Genomic DNA, 20,228 nt, shown 5'->3' on the forward strand with positions numbered 1-20,228 from the left:
CCCTGAGTCCTGGACACACCCAGCCTCAGCCTCTTGGGACCACAGCTATCTCTGCAGTGGTCTGTTGGCCTTACCACACCAGATAACCTGCTCTTTAAAGCAAAGAATCATAGGTCACAGTGAAGGGTACAGGGAGTCTGGAGCAGGGGCTCACAACTTCTTGCTTGTTACAGGACAATAGCATGTCCAGGGAAAGGCAGGGTGTATGGGAGAGCAAGCAATCGCAAATATGGGTCAAACCTCATTTTCAGGGTCCCACTCATTCCAGAGACAGGGACTCACCTTTTCGTGGCTCAACAGGATAATCCTCACCAGCACGACATTGATGTGGGCCCCCAGTGACTCGTCGTGGTAGATTTCATTAACCTGAAAGACAGCCAGGGAGGTATCAGCAGGAACCATGGGCCAGAACTGGCTCTGACTGTGCCCCTGGCATCTTGTCCCTATGCCCCTAGGTAGGAGCCCAGGGGCCCTGCTTGTCTTTCTCTTTGCATATTTACCTACGACATTTCATCAACTCTAACTGCCTCTTGATCCATCCCTCTATGACCATCCCCGCCCCGGCCGTTACTACCACTTGCCTGGGTTTCTGCAGTGGCCTCCTGAGACATCCCACTTCCTGGCTGAACTTGGACCAGAGAATTCACTCATCGTCACTTCTCACTGAAGTGTGGCATTCACCCCAGAAGGAATGACAACTGTCAGAGTAAGTCATTCCTGGTTGTTGCTGCTCTGTGAAATGTTACCCGTGCACATTGATACACTCCACACTCGGTATCCCACAAACTCTGTGTCCAAGGATTCAACCAACCCCAGAGCAAAAATATTTGGGGACAAGTTTACAGAAAGTGTACAGGTTTTTTTCCCCTTGTCATTTCCTTCTAAACAAGACAATAACCAGTTAAGTGGCACTTGTTCCTTATGAAGTATTGCAAGCCATGTAGAAATCACTTGGTGAATACGGTAGTGTGTGTGTGTAGGTTAAACACAAATGCCACACATATTACTCCAGGGTCTTGAACACCTTTCAGGTGTTCTGGAACTGAGCGGAGCCCTTCTGATGCTGAAGGATGCTGCACTTGGGAATGAGGACCACTTTGTACCCATGACTACTTCTACCTTCATCCTGCTAATGGGGAGCATTGGTCACAAGGTCTCTCACTCTGCTTGCCTTATTCTATGCCTGTCATGGTCTTCTTTAACATTTTGAGCACTATTCTATTTTATTCTTATTCTTAACAAACATTATTCTGAGAGTGGGGAGACGGCTTAGTGGGTAAGAATGATTGCTGTGCAAGTATGAGAACCTGAGTTCAATTCCCCAGTGCCCAGGTGAAAAAGGCCTTGCCTGTACTTGTAATGCCAGGGCTGGAAGGGGGTGTTTGTAGACAGGAGGATCCCCATGGCCCACAGGTGCCACCTAGCACCAGGTTCAGAGAGAGAGACTTCATCTCAAGGGAGTAGCTCGAAGAGTAAGAGTAGGACACCATGTGTTGTCCTCTGGCTTCTGTAGCACTCAGGTATGTGCAACTCCCACACATGTGCACTCCCACATATGCACACACACACACACACACACACACACACACACACACACACACACACGTGAAATAAATAAAAACATTATCCTTAGCAGGCATCTGTAGTTGTCCTCCAGATGCCCACAGCATAAAAGGGCAGGAGAACGAACTTCCATGGTCTACAAGCATGACCACCACCCTCTAGAAACATGCTACGTTAACCTAAGGCTCAGAGCTGTTAGAGCTTTCCTTACCCTGGGGTCGCACCCTCCCATCTTCCCACCTCAAACTCAGAACTTTCTGGAATAGCCCTTCACTGTCCCCTCCTTCACTGACTGAGCAAATGTCCTTCCTTCTTGTGGGGCCCCTGCAGGTCAGAATTGGCACCCCAACCTTCTTAAGCCCCACTTTGTGGAATAGAACAGTTGTTTAACTATGTAAAGATGTGTTGCTGTTTCAAAAAAAAAAAAAAAAGAAAAAGAAAAAAGAAAAAGGGTATGGCTGCTTGAAGAGGCTCGTGGTACAGTGAGCACTTTATTAGCCAGCACATTAAGTAGAAACAACAAGCTAAGTAAAAACACCTGCCACAGCATGGGCACCAACTACCTAGAGTGACACCTTTAAATGCAGCTCCCAGTTGAAAGCAGCTCTGGGCCAGGCCCATGGACATAAGGCTGGCTTTCATGAATGAGGAGTGGGGAACAGCCAGCCAGCAGCCAGGGACCAGCCAGGGGCTAGCTAGTGTGAAGTGGGGGGTGTGGGGATGGGGCTAGGGATGGGGGGGGTCAGCCAGCCAGCCAGACAGGGAGGAAGCAGGAAAGTAGGACATACGTAATGAAAGAAAGGTAAAAGCCCCAAGGCAAAACAGATGAAGAGAAACAGGTTAAATTACATTATAAGAACTAGTGGGACGAGTATAAGGTCGAGCTTTCGTAACTAGTAATTGTCATGATTAGGGGGCCTGCTATACCACTGCCACTGACTTTTGACTCAGTCTGAATTTCCCCTCCTTAGGTGTCCCTCTCCCCAGCCCCAGAGCAGAGCAGAGCATGGCCAGCAGACACTTGCTGAAAGAAGAAAATCGGTGTAGTCGCGGAGGGGAGCGGCATGGGCCAGCCACGCATGCTGTCTGTATGCAGACTGGGCCCAGGGGCTGCCCACGAAGCCCTCCATGGAAAAGCAGACATGGCTAGGCTGCCCCAGTCAGAGTCCATTGCACCCCGATTTTCAGGTTTTCTTCCTGGGGCAACTGTAATTGCTCCCTCTAAACAGCAGGAAGAGGCCTCGGGAATCTGAGCACAACAAGGAAAATCATGGTGATGGATGGGGTGGAGGGGGCACAGAGCTTGTGAGGCACACAGTCCAGTGGCTGCTGCTGTCACCACAGCTGTGGATAAAGATGGCACCAATCAGAGCACAGAGCTAACAAGCTCACCGGTCCCCAGCCAACGCCACCTTTGATCCCAACACACAGGCCCTGCCAGGAACTGCTGCACAGACAGACAATGTGATTATAAGTTGTTTGTGTTCTCTTGTCCTCCTCTCCTTTGGGGAAGAAATGTGGGAGCGCGGCTGACATAGCATCAGGACTCTGCTGTGTGCTCGCTGTCTGGACTCCCCTGGATGTACTGTCTGTCTGGGCAGCATGGCATGGGCCCCCGAGGACCATCTGCTAAATACCCAAGTACCAACCTTAGCACCTGCAGCTCAGGAAGCCCGTTGCCTACCTCACCCACCACCCACTGTCTCCTTCATAACATCAGAGCAGAAGTGTGTCTCACAGAGCTCCTGCGAGGATCTGATTTCCACACACATGATGCATGGTGCTTATGAAAACCCAAACTGTATTTTTCATAGTTGGCAAAGAGTATTGTCCCACTGTTCTGCATGAGGTCTGGGGAGTGGGTGGAACCCCCGCCCCCCAAACCACAGGCATTGCTGCCTCAACTTTGAGGCCCAAACTAGATTTTCTTTCTCAGTGAGTGCTGAGACAATGGCTTGAAAACCAGAAACTTAAGAAGAAAGGGGTTTGTTTTCTTTCTTTTTAATTGCTTGATCTATGATGTGCAAGGCCAGGTTATTACGGTTCACAGACTTCTGCTGAGAATCACTGTTAGGAAGAGTGGAGGCCCTGGAAGGTCCTCCTGCAGCAGGAAGGGGCAGGGGAAGGAAAGCAGCCTTGCAGTTTTAGTCTCCAGGGTACCCTCTGAAGGTGGGGGCAGGGTGAGGATAGAGCAGCTCCCTTGGCCAAAAAGGAAAAGCAGATTGCGCTTGGACACCACACTCCCTGTGCTTGTGAGAGGGACAGGTTCCCATCCTCAGAGGGCCCTGGGAGGCCACACGGAGACTCAATATGCTTGGGCAGTGAGCAAGCCTGACAGGGAGGCCAGCTCCCAGCAGTGGACAGTAGATAACAGTGGTCACCTGAGCTCAGGGCACAAGAGCAGGACTGCCCAGTTAACTGTCTGTTAGCTGAGGCACCGCCATGTTTCAGAGGGAGCCCAGGGATGCAGACCTGCAGGAGGGAAGGACAGGCCTGTGGTACAGCTGCTGCAGCAAAGGTGAACCCCAGGCACAGGTCCTCCGTCTCAAGGACAGAAGTCACGGGAAAGATGCATGCTGTACCATATACAGTTCCCTAATGTGGGAGCAGGGAGTGTACCATAGAGACCAATTATGCCCAACCCAACTCACAGAATGAGATTTTGATCCCCAATATGATAGCTTTTGGAGAAGGACCTTTAGAAGTGATCAGTTAGGTGAGATCAGGGGGTAGTGTCCTTGAGATGGCATTAGTGACCTTGTGGGAAAAGGCAGCAGAGAATTACCTGACCCTCCTCTCCTCCCTCATTTTCCCTTTCATCCCCTCCAGATGAGGACATAACTTGGTGGCGGGGTGGTGGTCAGGTTAGCTGGCAATCTTGGTCTAGGAGTTGTCACTTTCTAGAGCTGCCTGAGACAAACTGTCACTCACACTAGCTCTGTGGTGCTTTGCTGCCCTTGCCACCACAAGAGTCAGGGCTGGCTGTGGTTTGCACTGTAAATTTCCCTCAATGCTCCTGCACTGGAGGCTCAGTGTCTGGCCTATGGTGCTTGCTTGGAAAACTGACAGAACCTTTCAGATTGGGAGCAGAGCCTAGGAGAAGAAAATTGGGATGTCAGGAGGGAGCATGTCCCTGAAGATACTGGGACATGGAAGGTTCGACTCTCTCTGTCTGTCTTTCTCAATTGCTTCCCTCTAGTAACCTTGACATAAGCGGCTCTGTCTGTCACACACTCCCTTTCATGATCTTCTGCCTCTCTACAAGCCCCCAGTGGAAAGGCCACATGACCACGTACTGAAACTTCTGAACCCATGAGCCTAAAGAAACCCTTCACCTTCCTAAATTGAAAATCTCAGGTGTTTGTTACAGCCAAGAAAACTTGATTAACAAAGGGCTTAACCTTGACCTGGCTGACCATTCTTCCAAAGCTCTGAAAAGGGAAGAAACAAGCCTGTTTCTCAAGAGCTAGAAGACATGTGTTCTTCTGTCCTAGGGCTGGGTGCTTGAGAAGGAGGAACATTAGACAGAACTAAGGAAAGCCATGTGTCCCCCATGTTTAGAGCTTAGTGTGTCAGTGTTGGCCCCACCGTGCATGTAAATGTGTAGCTGAGTGACAGGCCCTTCTTAGGTTCTCAGTGGGACATCTCAACATGGGATGTGGGCTGAAGGCTGAGAATGACACTGTATTTTGACCAAGACTGCTCTAGATCCTTAGAGAGTAGATGCAAGGGGAGGAGATGTGGGTATTTGGAGCTCAGGGTCAGGGAGGCGTGGATGGAAGAGATGGATGTGAGAACCATGTGGTCTGGTATGGGTAGTAAGGCCACCTCCCAGCTGGAACACACACACACACACACACACACACACACACACACACACACACACACACACACACCCTGCCTGGGGAAAGGCTCATGCCTGGAATTCCAGCAGCCTCTCTCCAGTCCTGAATTCCTTAGATATCTTAAGAGAATTTAAGGAATAAAAAGGTTGGGGGAGGGGAGTGGAACACACAGTAATCCGTGTTTCAAAGAAAGATGGTGTTTATGCCCTTGCTTAAACTCCTCCCATCTTTCCACAACACTGGAGGGACTCCACAGCTCTTCATGGGATGTCAAAGTCAGGAAGGTAGGGGCCCCTCTGCTGCCTCTTCCAAGCTCCCCCTTGAACAAGGAGCCTAGCCCTACTTCAGGGCTTTGCACTGATGAACCTCACCTTCCCTATGCAAAGCACTCTACAGTGATTCTAGCCTGCAGTAGGTGTTAAGTAGAATTGAAGATGGATGGCTGGATGGCTGGATAGCTGGATGGCTGAATGGCTGGATGATGATATGGAACAGTTGGCTGCCTAACCTCTCCTATTGCAACCAGCCCTCCTTTGCCTTCTGTCCACAGGGCCTGTGTGCTAGAGGAAGCAACATCCCTTAGCCCAGACTTCATGGGGGTGGGGTGGGGGTGGGGTGGAGTGGGGGCTTGGGCCATGTCCTTGAGCCCTGTCTTTAAGATCTTAGCCTTTAAGCCCTGTGGGGAGAGAGTCAAAGCTGCAGCCCTTCTCTGTGTGCTGGAGGCCAGGAACTGGCATCTAGGGGGAATGCTTTGTGATGTGCTTTTTGTTTATGCAAAGAGGCAGCCAAGTTTCTGCTCAGGAGTAGACTGGAAGGACCTGGTTCTGCATGACAATGTCAAAGTTTGCCTGGTCCATGGCAAAGCCTCCCTGGAATGACAGTGAGCCCTGGAGAGGGCCTGAGGTGGCCAGAGTACTCCCTTGAGGAGGGGGACTGGGGTACAGAATGGGAGAACCTGTCCAAGAAAGGGGGTTCCTTGTGAGGGGGGCCTGTTGCCCCTGCTGCATGGTAGACTTGTTGCTGGGATACCCATGTCTCTGTGTAGCTAAGTTTGGGCCATGAGCAATGTCAAAAATCACCTGGAAAACCTAGAGAACGAAGTAATCGTGGGAATCCCCAGAGGGTGGCGGGAGGGCACAGCCCCTGAGTGGCTTCTGTGCAAGCCTCTGAAGTAAATAGAGACGAGGTAGGTTTAGGCTGCCAGGGTAGAGGCTTGTGATAGAGTGAACACACAGGAATTTGGGGGAAACAAGACAGTGCACCCACTAGAATTTGGAGGACTCAAGACTGAGCAGTGGGAAGCTGAAGGAGATGGATATGACACACCCACAGGAAGGGGGGGGGGAAGCAGTCTGCTGGCCTCACAGGAAGAATATTTGTATTTGTGTCTCCTGGAGCATAAGTGGGCTTGTCAAATGGGCATTGTGGGACTAGAGGTGTGCAAACCCCTTCTTTAACTCCAAATACCTGAACTTGGTAACCAAGATAGCCCCCCCCCCAGACCTCTCCACGATCTGTTCCTACCTCTTCTCCTGTGGAAGTCCACACCCTCCAAGGCCAGGGGATAGATAACTCGCTGGGTAAGGGACCAGGCCTAAGCTATCTCACCCCTAGGTAGGCTGTCAACGCACAGAGCCTAGTAGACATTCCATGAGTACTGCTGAGCTGAAGGTAGAGCTGGGGATGGGGAGTATACTGAACAAAACATGATTGCCATAGAAACTGTTCCATGTGGTTGCAATAAACACAGAAAGCTGTCCTCCCCTCCCCCTGGGTTTCTGGGGTGAGCTGATGGACAGTCTGGACTCCTCACCCCCAGCTGTATCTGACCTCAGGAGGAGCTACGGCAATCCTGCTGTGTAACTCAGGACACCTTCACTTATTCTGTTTGGGCCTCAGTTTCCCCAGGCATGGAGATATAGTTGTCCTTGTGGCACAGGTTTGTTGTGAAGGCTAATAGCAAACTTTTTAAAAAGCATCTAGAAAAGTCCCCAGTGCATAGTAATATATTAGTGAAGCTGTCCAAGGGGTCAGGAAATGGGAACCAGATTTTGGTTCCCTTTGGCTTCAGCCTTTAGATATTGCCTCCCATTTTCCTGGCAACACTAGAAAGGTAAACGCCCACTTTGTCATTCCTTAAGTCCTTGTAGGAAGGATGAATACACCTGGGGAAGACGGGACATTCTGATCTGCTCCAGAGAATGGAAGGTTTCAAACTACTGTCTCCTGCTCTAAGAGTTAATGCAATAGGACCTGGTGGTCACCTGGCTAAGGCACCATCCCTTGGGCAGGTGCGGGGAATAATTACCCCTTTAATCAGATAACGTGTTCATCCTTTCCAGAAACCCTGTCCTCAGTAGTCACTTGCTGAGACATAGCAGCCATCTAGCTCTGCTAACCCTGCCCCACCTCACAGTCCTAATTCAGAAAAGTGTAACTTTACTTTACTTCTTTCCTTTCTCTTTCTTTGTCCAAGGCCTAAGCGCGTTCTCTCTGGCACTTAGAGATTTCCTGCTCTAACACTAAGCCTCACCCCTGCTCCACCATATGGCTGTCTGCTGCCATGTACCTGCCTGCTGACCTTCCTTGCTAAACATGCCAGCCTAATGCCAAGGGCATGGCTTTCCTACTTCTTCTCCATGTCCCTCCTCCCATCAGCTGCCAAGAGTCACAGCCTGCTTGCCTGTTGTTTTCCAGAGCTCATAGAAGTATCCGTGAAAGCTGGGTGCTGGTGGAGCATGCCTCTAATCCCAGCAATTGGGAAGCAGAGGCAGGAGGATCTCTGTGAGTTCAAGGCCAGCCAGGTTTACAGAGAGACTTCCAGGACAGCCAGAGGTACACAGAGGAACTCTGTCTCAGAAAACAAAAAACAGACAAACAAACAAAACTATCCTGAGCTTTCACTGAATCTTTCATTAATGAGACTAAGAACACAAAGAAGGAGCCCTGGTTTCCCTGGTAACACCAGGATGGGGTCTCTGCAAACACCAGGACTAGTTTATGATGTTTCTCCACAACCAAGAGACATCTGAGTGTGGGCAGGATCTGGAGCAGGGGCCTGATCTCCTCAGGGCACAGCCATCCATTCATCCTTCTGAGCCCAGTCTCCCATGGGTTGACCTGACAAATATCAGAAGTAATGTTGCCAGACAGGGGAGGGTGGTGGCTGCTGAGGCCAAAGGACACAGAAGGACACAGCTGAGGGCCTGGAGCCTTCAGAGGCCTCTCAGCTACTCTCAGCCCAATCTGGAGAAAGATGGAGATGGCAGGGATTTTGATTCCTGCTGGCAATGACCAGGGGACATCAACTATCTGGAGTATTATGTTGGGGTGGCTGGCTAGCCTCCCTGAGCAGAGACTTGGGGTTTAATGTGGTGTCACAGTTCGGATGCCAAGACCTTCTACTACCCCTGGTCAGACTGCAAGCACCCCCTTCCCAGCATCACTCCTGTGTGTTTCCCAGCCCGTGTGGTACAACTTGTCCCCGATGGCTTGAGCTCTGCCATTGGGCTCCACCACCATGTCATCAGCAAACAACACATTCTTCATTCCCCAGTAAACCAGATTCTCTTTCTGCTTGATCAGATTGTGACCCAAGGGAAGAGATGAGGAAAATGATACCAGGCACCCAAGAAGCCAAAGGCCTCAAGGAAGTTCCTTGCAGGGAGGGGTGGTCTTGGGAGTAGAAAACGCTCTGGGAGATGAAGGAGCTAGGGGAAATGTTGGAAGTGGAAAGTGAGATCAGGGCTGGGGGAGGACTCCTCTGCTCTGCCCCCACTCCAACCTTAGCATCAGAGATGGGCAGATCCAGAGACCTCTGGGCTTTGCTTCCCACAGTGACGGGACAGACCACATCATAAGAGAAGAGTCTGGTCCCTGGATAGTGCCTATGAAGACGGTTAGACCCATGTCTTGAGTAAAGCAGTGTATCTAAGGTAGGCACCCTGGTTGTCCCAGCCCTAGAGAGATGCATGTGCCACCTGGGAGGTTCTACCTGGGGTGTCTGGGGCAGGTGGGGATAGCCTGACATTGACCTTGGAGAGGCTGCAGAATGGAAGCCACGTGGAGTCCCCCTTCCCACCCTGTACACCCGTGCAGCACAGGTAAAGAGCAGCACAAAACAGGAAGACTCAAATGGGCCTGACCACTGTCCTTCAGGCCTGGTGATCTGACACGAAGGAGGCACCTGTTACTAAGGGACTTAAATCAGCACTTTGCATGGTGTCCCTGGACCCCAGCAGAGGGATCCTGAGAAATTCAGAGAACATAGCAGAGTTAAGCTTTATAAGCTCAAGCTCATGGCAAGAGTATCCTGCTACGGACATGTCTCTCACAGCTGCTTTCTAACACCCGGAACTAGCCAGAGCTGATTCCAACACAGCATGAAGCAGTTGCCCTCTGCATAGTATGTGTCTCCTGGCACCAGGATGATCAGGGATCCAAGGTCTGCCTCAGCTACATAGCAAGTTCAAAGCCAGACTAGACTACATAAGACCTTCTCTTGAGAATTTAAAAGGAAGAATTATAAAAGGCATTTAGTGAACACCTACTATGCACCAACCCTTTGTCAGGGACTGAATGTACAAAATCAGGCAGACAATGTTCTCAGAACCTGCTCTGAAACTTGGGGTACCTCAGATGACACTCCCTAGTTCTAAGACACATCACCCCTGGAAGAGTATCTCAGGGATGTCTGACTACAGTTTGGTACAGACCCAAGCATGGTGACAACCCACATCTGCCCAGACTGGAGCTCAGTGAGGAAAGCTGTCACCTCTTTTGTCTGGCTCAGCTGTCACCTCTTTGCTGGAGCCTGCACAAGACAAGCTCAACAGCAGCTTCAAGCTGTCACTGGGGAGTGATGATGCCTGGCCCTCCGTGTCCATCTACAGGGACTCTGACTCCCGCTTTGACAACTGTCAGGTCCCCCAGGGAGCCAAGGACAGGCAGCAACTAGGCTTCCTCATCAGCTGTCAGGAGGCATCAGAGAGAGAGGGAGGCAGATGGGGAGTGGCTGCTGGGATGCAGGGAGAATGACGGGACACCAGACAGAACCAGAAGCGAGGATAGCCTGATGTGCCCCCATGCCAGCATTCCCCGCACAATCATCACTAGCCTCTGCACCTGCCCAGCTCTTTGGAATGTGAGCTCCGTGAGGGCAGGACTCCAATGGCTTACAGCGTGACCCTCGCCCCACCTAGAACCTCATCAGGGGTCCATATCCTGAGTGCTCACATCATGAAAGAGGGTGTGTGTGTGTGTGTTGGTGACAATATTAGAACAGAAATATACAACAGATAAAATTTCCTTTGGCAATCCCCAGGAGAGACACAGATGTACATAGACAAGATGGCTTGCGGTGGGAAGGACAAGCACATGTGACTCCACTGCTGTGCCCTGGTCGCACTGCTCACCTCCCTGAGCCTCCTCAGCTGTATCTGAGGAGCCCCAGATTTCCCAATTGAGATATTTCTAGATGCCAAACCAACTTCATGCACTGCCTCTCCCCAGAGCCTTATGCCGCCTCAGTTGGGTCCAAACTGTGGAAGAGGAGACAGATACCCTGGGCCTTTGCATATACTTTGCTACCAATCAGACTAATCTGCATTAGAAGCTGAAGAAGCCTTTGAGGAGCTTCCCCTAATCCAAGTGCTCCAGATACCCCTGGTACAGCTCTAGTCTTCATCCCACCCCTAAATTCCAAGCCTACTCTAAGCAACCAGAATCAGGGTTAGATCACTACACCCCAGTGACCATAATGAGGTACGCTGTCTAGGAAGTGTAGGGCAACAGCTCATGTCCCTAAGGGCTTCTACTTGCCCCATACCCACCCAGGTGTTAGACACCTAGAGTAATACATGCCACAGTAGCCTGTGGAGCTGATCAACTGCCCTGGGGCACAGAGAGAACTACAGTGACAGTTGCCTAAGGAACAGAGTGCAGGAACAACCAGGCTGGCCTTTAGGCTGGTGGATACATTGCTCGGATTCACCTAACAGTAGGCACACTAATTGCAATTTGTAGCCCTTTTTGAAAATCGATTAGGTCTCAACCCAGAGATTCCAGCCTTCATTTAAGAAAACCAGACCTGGCAAGGTCATTCCTGTACAGCCATAAGTGAACAGAAGTAAGGAAGCCATCGCCAGGGGATGTGGTTTCTCCTGGTCTCTGCTAGGCCCCAACCACTTATGCCCACTGCTGCCTGACACCCAGCCATGCCATACCTGGTCATCTGATTCTCCTATGGGTTCTGTATGCAGTGCCCCATGCCATCCCGACAAGTGGGTCTTCTCTAACACACACACAGTGCCTCGATCTCAGGTCTAGTGGGACAAGCATGAGGAATGGAAGGGCCCGAAACAATGTCCTAAGCACTTCCTGGGGTGCAGGCAACACAGCAAGATGAAGAAGGGAGCTGTGGGCCTCCATCCTTCCTTCTCTTTGCTCCAGGCAGTTCCTACACCAAACGTGCCCCTCTTGTCTGGGCAGCCCCAGGTTTCAGTGTCTCTTTATTGCAGGAAGCAGAGTCAGACATGTGGATGGGGTTGAGGGGGAGGCGGGGATGGGGGGGTTGATGCCTCTGCAGGCACAAAACATTCCTGTGCTGCGGCTGTGCCGGCCCCAGCATTCTTGAAAGTTGGTGAGCAGCTGATTGTTTACAAACCCTGGCAAGGCTTTGGCAAGTCAAGGCCAATTTCTGGATTAAATTAGAAAAGAAAAAAGGAAACATATCCGAGTCTTGGCATCAAGAGAGATTGTTCATTGAACACGAGTTGTTTCAGAACACACTGTGCTGAGGCCCTTCATCCTGCTGGGAAGAATCAAAGGGTACAGCTGCAGCTCTGAAATCTCAGGGGGCCCCTGGGGACCCCATGCTCTCTACAAGCCTAAGGAATGGTCTGCCCTCAGTGGAAGAGTGGCTTACACAGCTCAGAGAGACTGTTCTTGCCCACAGATCTAAGCTGCTTTCAAAAAGAGCTCAAAGCCAGATCAGTCACCCCTTAAACAGAACCCTCACAGTGACCTCAGATGACCTTTGAGGCTATTAGACTAGCTGGTGGTGGGTAGTCTGGGGGTATGACCAGGAGAAAGGTAAAACCCAGCTTAAGTGTGAGGTCACCAAGTGACCTTCAGGAAAGGGCTGTTGCAGCTGGTGGGGGTCGGAGGATTGATGGAGGTAAGGGAGAATTTGTCTGGGGAGGATTCTTCAGCACAGAGAAGCCCTGCCTTGAAAAAACAAACAAATAAAATAAAATAACCAGAGTAGCTATAGCTTGCAACAGAAAGCATTAATACATCACCGTTGTAGTCATCAGTAACCACAGCTAAGAATGAGGCAGGGCCATGGTCTTTCCTCGGCGGAGCAGACACAGATGATGATGAGGCCGTAACAGGTACTCTGGTATAAAAGGCGTTAACATGTGTATCACCTGTTGGAAGACTTAGCTTTTAGGAGCCCAGTCTAATTAAGGATAAGTAAGGGGCAGATTCAGCTATATGCATGTAAAATAGTCTGTGGCACATCTGACCTCTAAAAGAGAAGTGAGTTTTATCCCATGGGTGTGTCATATAAACAATAAGTTACATAAAAAGCACACTCTCCCCATGGCAACATTCTATACTCATTAAAATGAAGTCGTGGAGAGGAGCTCCTGGGAGAAAATACGGAGAGATCTATACCAGCTCATTCTAATCTTATGGCATAAATAATATATTATCTGTGTTAAATATAGGATGTTTTAATGAACTGGAAAAATTACTTTTCTGAATTTAGGGAGGGAACTTGGGAAAATGGTTCTGGCTGGCAGGGAATGAGGTGGTAGGTGGTATCTGTGGGAAAGCAGGTCTCACGAAGACAGTCTCACCCCTCAACCTCCCATGGGTCTGAGACGAAGCACGGGGTAGGGGCAGACTCACAGATTCTCACTTTCTGTTGTGATTTGAATGTGATGTCTCCTCTAGGCTCATGGGCTTCAACTTGGTGCCAGCTGTCTGTCCTCACTGTTTGAGGAAGTTTCAGAGCCCATGTGGAGATAGAGCCACTATTGAGTCATCTCTGCTCCTATAAATGACCCCTCACTTAAATACCAGTTAGTAACCCTGGACTTTGGTGTAGTTGCTATTTTGGTCTGTCCTGTGTTCCCTTTTGGGATGAACAGACATGAACATATGTTGCATCTCCCTAAGAAAAGTCTTTCACACAGCACCCAGTGGGCAGCTTGCTTCAGCCATAGAGCTATCTCCACCTGCTATTACTGTCAATGGTTAGACCCAGAGTGCAGCTGGAGCTCATCCAACACCACATCTAGACAAGCGCTACCCACCTAGCTACATTCCAGCCCAATACTATGTTGGTCCTGCTGTGATGCTACTTTGGTTCCAGCTTTGGGAATCCCAGGTCCAGCTGTAGACTTACAAGGGGATCGTAACAAGCTACTAGCCAGGCTTTGGAGAGCTATTTGGGGTTGTGGCTTAAGGTCCACACACCCAGAACTGCCCAGGCGTGCTTTAGTAATGGTGGTCAATTTCAAGTTCAGAGGAACGCACAGCAGGCTTTTCCACCATGCAATGCTCAGGACAATTGCCACTGGCCACATATGCAACTTAAACTTCAGTGCAGATTATTTACAACTCATGTCCCCATTAGAATGGCTACCATCAAGATGACAAATGCTGTGGGCTGTGGAGAACTGGGAACCCTCATGCATTATTGATGGGAACATAAGATCATACAGCGGCTGTGGAAAACAGCATGGTGGTTTCTTAAAAGTTAAACATAGAATTACCATATGATTCAGTCTTTCTACTCCTGGGTCTGTATGCAAAACAGAGTGGTGAACAGAAGTCTGTAACCCAGCCTCCTAGCAGCCTTACTCCCAACAGCTGAATGGTGGAGGCTACCCAGGTGCTCATCAATGGATGAATGGCTAAGCAAAACCTGTCTAGATATACTATGGATCTTACTGAGCCTCAGGAAGGGAGGGGAGGTTGGGCATGGAGATGTACACTTGTGATCCCAGAGTGCAAGAGGTTGGAGGCAGGGGAAGGCAAGGTCAGCCTGAGATTCATAGCAAGACATGTATCAAAAACAAGGCAAAACAACACACACCACAGACAGATGGACAGACAGACAGACAGTGTATAGATGAATAGTCAAACACACACACACATGATTCCAACATGTTACAATATGAACAACCTTTAGACTATCACACTGAATTAAATAAGCTAATCCCCAAAGGACAAATATCATACACATTCACTGAATAGAGGTTCAGAGTGGTCAGATTCAGAGACCAAAATCAGCAGTCACAGCCGGGTCCCAAGGGATCAGATGAGGAATTAATGTTTCATGGTGGGAGGTTCAGCTTTAAAGATGAAGAGGCCTGTGCATGGATGGTGTGACCTTTGTACTTCCATAGGAATGACCTTAATGTCACAAACTGCGAGCTTTCAAATGGCCTGTGCACTTGAACTTGACTCTAGGACTGTCATGTGCTTGGCAAGCCCTCTACCACATCTCTGCATTCCTAGCTCTCTTTTTATTTTTAGTTTGAAACAAGAGCTCATTAAGCTGCCAAATCTGGCCTTGATCTTGGGATCCTCCTGCCTCAGCTTCCCAGCCTGGTGCCACTAGGTGTGTCATTCTCTGCCTAACCTCTCCTTCTTTATTTGGACTGCACATGAGCAAAAGCACACTTGTGTGCACCTGGAGAGGTCAGCTGTCAGGCATCCTCCTCCATCACTTATTTTTATAGGTGTGCAGGTGTGTGAGTGTGTGTGGTCATGTGCACACACTTATGTATACATATGTGGGCAGGCCTTTGTGTGAGTGGCAAGGCCAGAGGAGGAAGTCAGATGTCCTGTTCTATCACTTCTGCCTTCTACCTTACTTTTTGAGATAATGTCTCCCTGAACCTGGAGCTCGCTGGTCCAGCTAGACTTGGATGGTGGGTGTGCACCACTGAGCCCAGCTGTTTGCATCAGTGCTGGGAACCCGAGCTCAGGTCCTAGTGTTTATGTGGCAAGTGCTATACCAAACAACTGAGTCATCTTCCCAGCCCCAGGCCTGGCTTATCTTTTATCACACCGAAATGCTTTTAATTAAACTTTAAAACTCTATTGAATATAAAGGACTGATCAGTTCTTTACTCTCCCTGGACAGATTTCAAGAGCTCATGATCCAGCCTGGCCAGTGGCTGCAATATTTCAAAGACCAGAAGGACAGCTACAGAAAGCTCTGTCACACAGCAACTTTCTAGAAGGTTGTCCTCTTGTACATAGGCCTTCAACTGTTCCTCCTCTCCAAGGCCACCACATGTCCCGCTAGCTTTGCAAGCCCCTTTCCAAGTTCTAAAGATCACAGCATACTAATCATTAGTGCCACAGTTTCCCCTAGCAGCATGGGGGAAACCTTACCTCCCTGGTCCACAAGGAACTCTTGAGGCAGAAGAAGGAGCATGACTGAGGGGTGAGCCCTCCCCCCAGAGCCTCACTGAGCCTCAGGACTCTGTGCCTCACCCTTGCCTTCTGACAGACTTGCCACCCCACCCATGAGGATAAGCACCTGATCAATAAACACTTGTTTCATGCCCAAATGCACATCTGTGTGACAAGGGAAGCAGATATGACCCAGACATCCTTTCTCAACACCTCGGGTTTATCACCTAAAACCCTCTTTTGTTGTTGTGATGATGAGACGGGATTCGTTTAAAAAATCCTTATGTTTCTGGTATTTTTCTTGAAACTAAGCCATCTCGTTATCATTACTTAAAACAGAGCTACAGTTAGATTGTAGGGGTGTGCACGCATGCATGCATGCATGCATACATGAATGTGATCAAAATTTGGAGAAAGTTTTAGATGTCTTCCAATGAACTCTGTGACACAGGAGCCCTGTGTTACACCAAGGAGAAAGAGGATGTTCATGCATCTGCCCCAAGAAGACCAGTGACTACCCCACCTTCAGGCAGGGACCTCTGCAGACTCCTCAGGAATGATGCTGTCACTGTTGTGTGAGCAAAACCACATTTTATTTGGAGATTGAAACTGCCACTACCTTACTTAGACACTTAAAAAAAAAACCATTCACTTTTATTATGCCATTTAAACTACCCTACGGGGTGCAAGAGAAAACTGACCCATTTTCATGATGGGAACACCAAGGCTCAGAGGACTGGAAACCCACTCCCATGGACACACCTAGTCTTTTTAATTCCAAGTCCCACCCTTTCCCTATGAGTTGGATAGTAATAGAATTAGGGGAAAAACATGTATTCTGGAGACTGATGAGATTTGCATATCTACCAGTCTTCTAGGCTTAGTGTGAATGTTTCCTTAGATATTGTACCAAAAGTGGCTAGCATGGGCCTGGCACACAGCCACTCATCCACAGATCACTAATTGCAATCATTACCATCTTACTTATTTTTGTTGTTACTATTATTATTAGAGCCATATCTTAGGGCTTTGTTAATTTCTATGACTATGGTTTTATATTGTTATTAAATTAAAGGTACTTTTCAAAAATTAATACAAGATTAACACCCTCCAAAATAACATGTACAAATACAAAGAATTTTGCAGGGGAAAGGTGAGAGTTCAGGGAGCCAAGGACCAGGGCAACTTGGAGGAGGGAGACCACTCAGGTAGCAATCTCTTTCTGGGGTTCAGCTCACTCACTTCCTGCTTTCTATCCATGGTGGATCTTCTCACCAGGACCCTCCAGAGGCTGACCTATGTGCCACCTTAGCTCCCAGGGCACAGCCCACCTCTGTATCTCTGTCTGCCCACCTCCAGCAAGGTCTGGGAGGGCCTCGTTCATTGTGGTCCTCTGTAAGCCTTCCCTCCTCCCACAAAGCAGCCCCTTCATGCTCTGCTCGAGAGGCACGGGCATGGTCATAGCCTGGTCCTTCCTCCAACTGCTAGTCTCCTAGCAGGGCTTTGGAGAAGATCTCAGCCTGCCAGCTCTGCTCTGCCCCTTAAAGCCCAACCCTAGAGCCAAGCCCAGCCCTCTGGTACCCCTCTGTCTTAGTTTCTTTTCCCATTGCTGTGATTATTATCTCTGACAAAAGTAACTGAAGTGAGAAAGAGTTTATTCTGTGTCCCAGTTCAAAGGTACAGTCATTCATAGTGGGGAAATCAAGGCAGCAGAAGCATGGGGGCATCTGGTGACATGACACCCACAATGGGGACGCATAGAGGGTCAGTGCATGGCACAGCTCAGCTGGTCACATGACACCCACAATCAGGAAGCAGAGAGGGATGTGTGCTGCTGCTCTGCTCCTGTTCTGCTCATACACAGCCCAGGGTCATGGCAAGGGATGGTGCCACCCATAGTGATGGAATCTTCCCCGCTAAATGAATGCAGTCTGGATAATCTCCCCCAGACATCATGAGACCCATCTCCCAGGTGACCCTGCAGTTTGTCAAGTGGACGATTGACACTAACCATCAATTCCATCTTCTAGGCCAGTTTGCCAATGTCTACTTTCAGATGGACCCACTCATGGACCCACTCAGCCACCACCTGGTCCCCATCCGAGCTCAATTTCCCTGCCTACTCAAGTCCTGCCTGCAAGAGACTGGCTCGACTCCTATTCCCTTACCCCCCAGCCTTGACTCACAATGTTCATGAGTGTCAGCAGGTACTTCTGCACGTGTTCCTTCCCATGGAACTGGACCACTGAGTCATCCACGCCCAGCAGGACCTCGATGTTGTAGTCATCGTCGGTAGCATGCCTGCGCACCCTCCGCCGTGAGCTGTTGATGCGCTCCTCCAGGACGCCCAGGGCTCTGCTGAGGCTTTCCAGTCTGCCCCGGGAGGCTCCTGGAAGGAGAGGACACCTTCTTTGGTAGCAGCCCAGCACCTCCTCCCCAGGGCCATCACAGAAAGAGAGAACCCATTTGGGTACAGCTCAGTCACCAGTCGGGCATCAGGGTGGCATTAGAGTGAACATTATCTCATTTAAAACTCACAGCATTGTGCCCATTTACAGAACAAGTAGAAGTCTAGAGAGGGGCAATACTGACAAACACAAACAAAACTGGGGAAACTGGGGCTCGGCCAAGACAGTATTTGTCACATGGTGTCTCTTCACTCCTAGCTTCCCTTCCAGATCTATCTCCCAATCTTTCAAGGAATAGACCAGTCTGATACCCATATCCTGAGTTAGGACCTACATGTCTGATCCCTTCTCCACCAGGGGAACTTTGCACCCAACCCTAGTGCTGATGGGGTTGCTCAGGGACCCATATAAGTCCCTCTCATCACACCTCCCACAGTCTACCTTGGGAGACTGACTGACTGCCCCCAAAAATGGTCAGTACCTGCTATGCACTGATCATGCTGAGATGTGGAGTCTGAGGGATCTCAGTGAGGGCAAGGATCTGCACTACCAACAGAACCACTGCCCAGGATGCCATGCCCACTGCCAACAGGATCAGAGCAGGATGCCATGCCCACTGCCTCTACAGCTATGCTGTCTGCCTTGATTTCCATCCAGTTCACACTGGTGAGACCAAACATCTGAGGGTGGCCACTCATGATGATACAAGACAGCTTAGCATATGGTTCGGTTCCCACCTCACCACCATCAGCCACCCAGCAAATCTCTTCACTCACACAGTGGATATCTTCAGTACAAATTACTGCCTCAATTTTACAGATAAGGAACCCTTATGTGGCAGACACTCCATGCCCTCAAGTTTACCTTTAACACTACAAACTGATAATATAACACACACACACACACACACACACACACACACACACACACACCATATAATATATGTATATAAACCTGCAGGCACAGACACATATATTCTCAAACACACAAATGAACATCTATAGTGCATAGCTTGCTCGCAATGTACCCATGCACCCATGCACAAACATGTTAGGTCCTGCCCAGGGCTAACCTAGGCATGGGGAATGGGCTAGCCCTGCAGGAAGGGCCCCAGGGAAAGCTAAGTGCTGCTCTGCTCAGCTGCCTGGAGATGATTCAGGGCCATCTTGATGCTTCCAGAGGAGCCGCCTGGGAGTTAAACCTGACACAAGGCTTGAGGGATTGCTGCTCTATTTTCATGCATTTATTTCTTTGCATTTTCAGCGAGCAGGGACAGCTCACCTTCAGAGCCACCTTGGGAAGCAAAGAAGATGGTAATTTCCACAGAAAAAAGTTCTTCTCTGGGGAAAGAGGTAGACACCACCTTCTGCCCCCATCTTGCTCAGGGTCACACACAGGCAGCTCCAGGGGAATAGCAGACTGAAGAGGTACTCCTTGGGTCCAGGTACTTTTTAAAAATACCTGATTTTGCCAACAGCATTTGAAACTTGGGAGATTTCACACTGGAAACCATAGAGAACACCCAGGGGCCATCCTTGGGTCACCTCCCCTAGGTGTACTGAGAGAGCACATAGGGGTCCATGTTGCCAGGGAAGCCACCCGCCAGCCTAATGACTTCTTGACCCATAAAGGTCTCAGAAAGTACCCTCCTGATGCTAATCCCCAAGGTAGCTGGGCTGCCAACTTGGACACTGTAGTTTAACGCGCTCCAGGCCCATCCAAAGCAAGGGGCTGTATAAGGATGCTCCAGGCCCATCCAAAGCAAGGGGCTGTATAAGGATGTTTTGGAAATGGTAATTTCACCTGAGCATGGTAATTATTGTTGCAGACATTATTCTTACCATGATGATTTTTGTGGGGAGGGGTCCCCAATTTGCTCTCCTGTTGCTGTGGTAAAAGACTGGCCCAAACCAACTTGGTCAGGGAAAGGTTTATCAAAGTCTTAGAAGTTTTAGGCTATTATCAGAAGTCA

General features: G+C 49.6%; 2 protein-coding genes across 2 annotated transcripts in view; one reads left to right on the forward strand and one right to left on the reverse strand.

The window, feature by feature from the left end:
* Positions 1 to 20,228, forward strand: part of Canx (calnexin) — a 1,018,992-nt gene that overhangs the window by 584,794 nt on the left and 413,970 nt on the right. The gene's annotated exons all lie outside the window — the stretch shown is intronic.
* The window catches only part of Adamts2 (ADAM metallopeptidase with thrombospondin type 1 motif 2), a 193,194-nt gene that overhangs the window by 41,362 nt on the left and 131,604 nt on the right, over positions 1 to 20,228 (reverse strand). Inside the window, exons 4-5 of the mRNA XM_051180771.1 lie at positions 18,035 to 18,237; positions 283 to 366 (exon numbers count right to left, since the gene is read on the reverse strand). Coding sequence (XP_051036728.1) covers positions 283 to 366; positions 18,035 to 18,237 — 287 coding nt within the window. The remainder of the gene's footprint in view (positions 1 to 282; positions 367 to 18,034; positions 18,238 to 20,228) is intronic.

The sequence above is a fragment of the Phodopus roborovskii genome, unplaced genomic scaffold (assembly GCF_943737965.1).
Source record: "Phodopus roborovskii unplaced genomic scaffold, PHOROB, whole genome shotgun sequence".
NCBI classification, from domain to species: domain Eukaryota; kingdom Metazoa; phylum Chordata; class Mammalia; order Rodentia; family Cricetidae; genus Phodopus; species Phodopus roborovskii.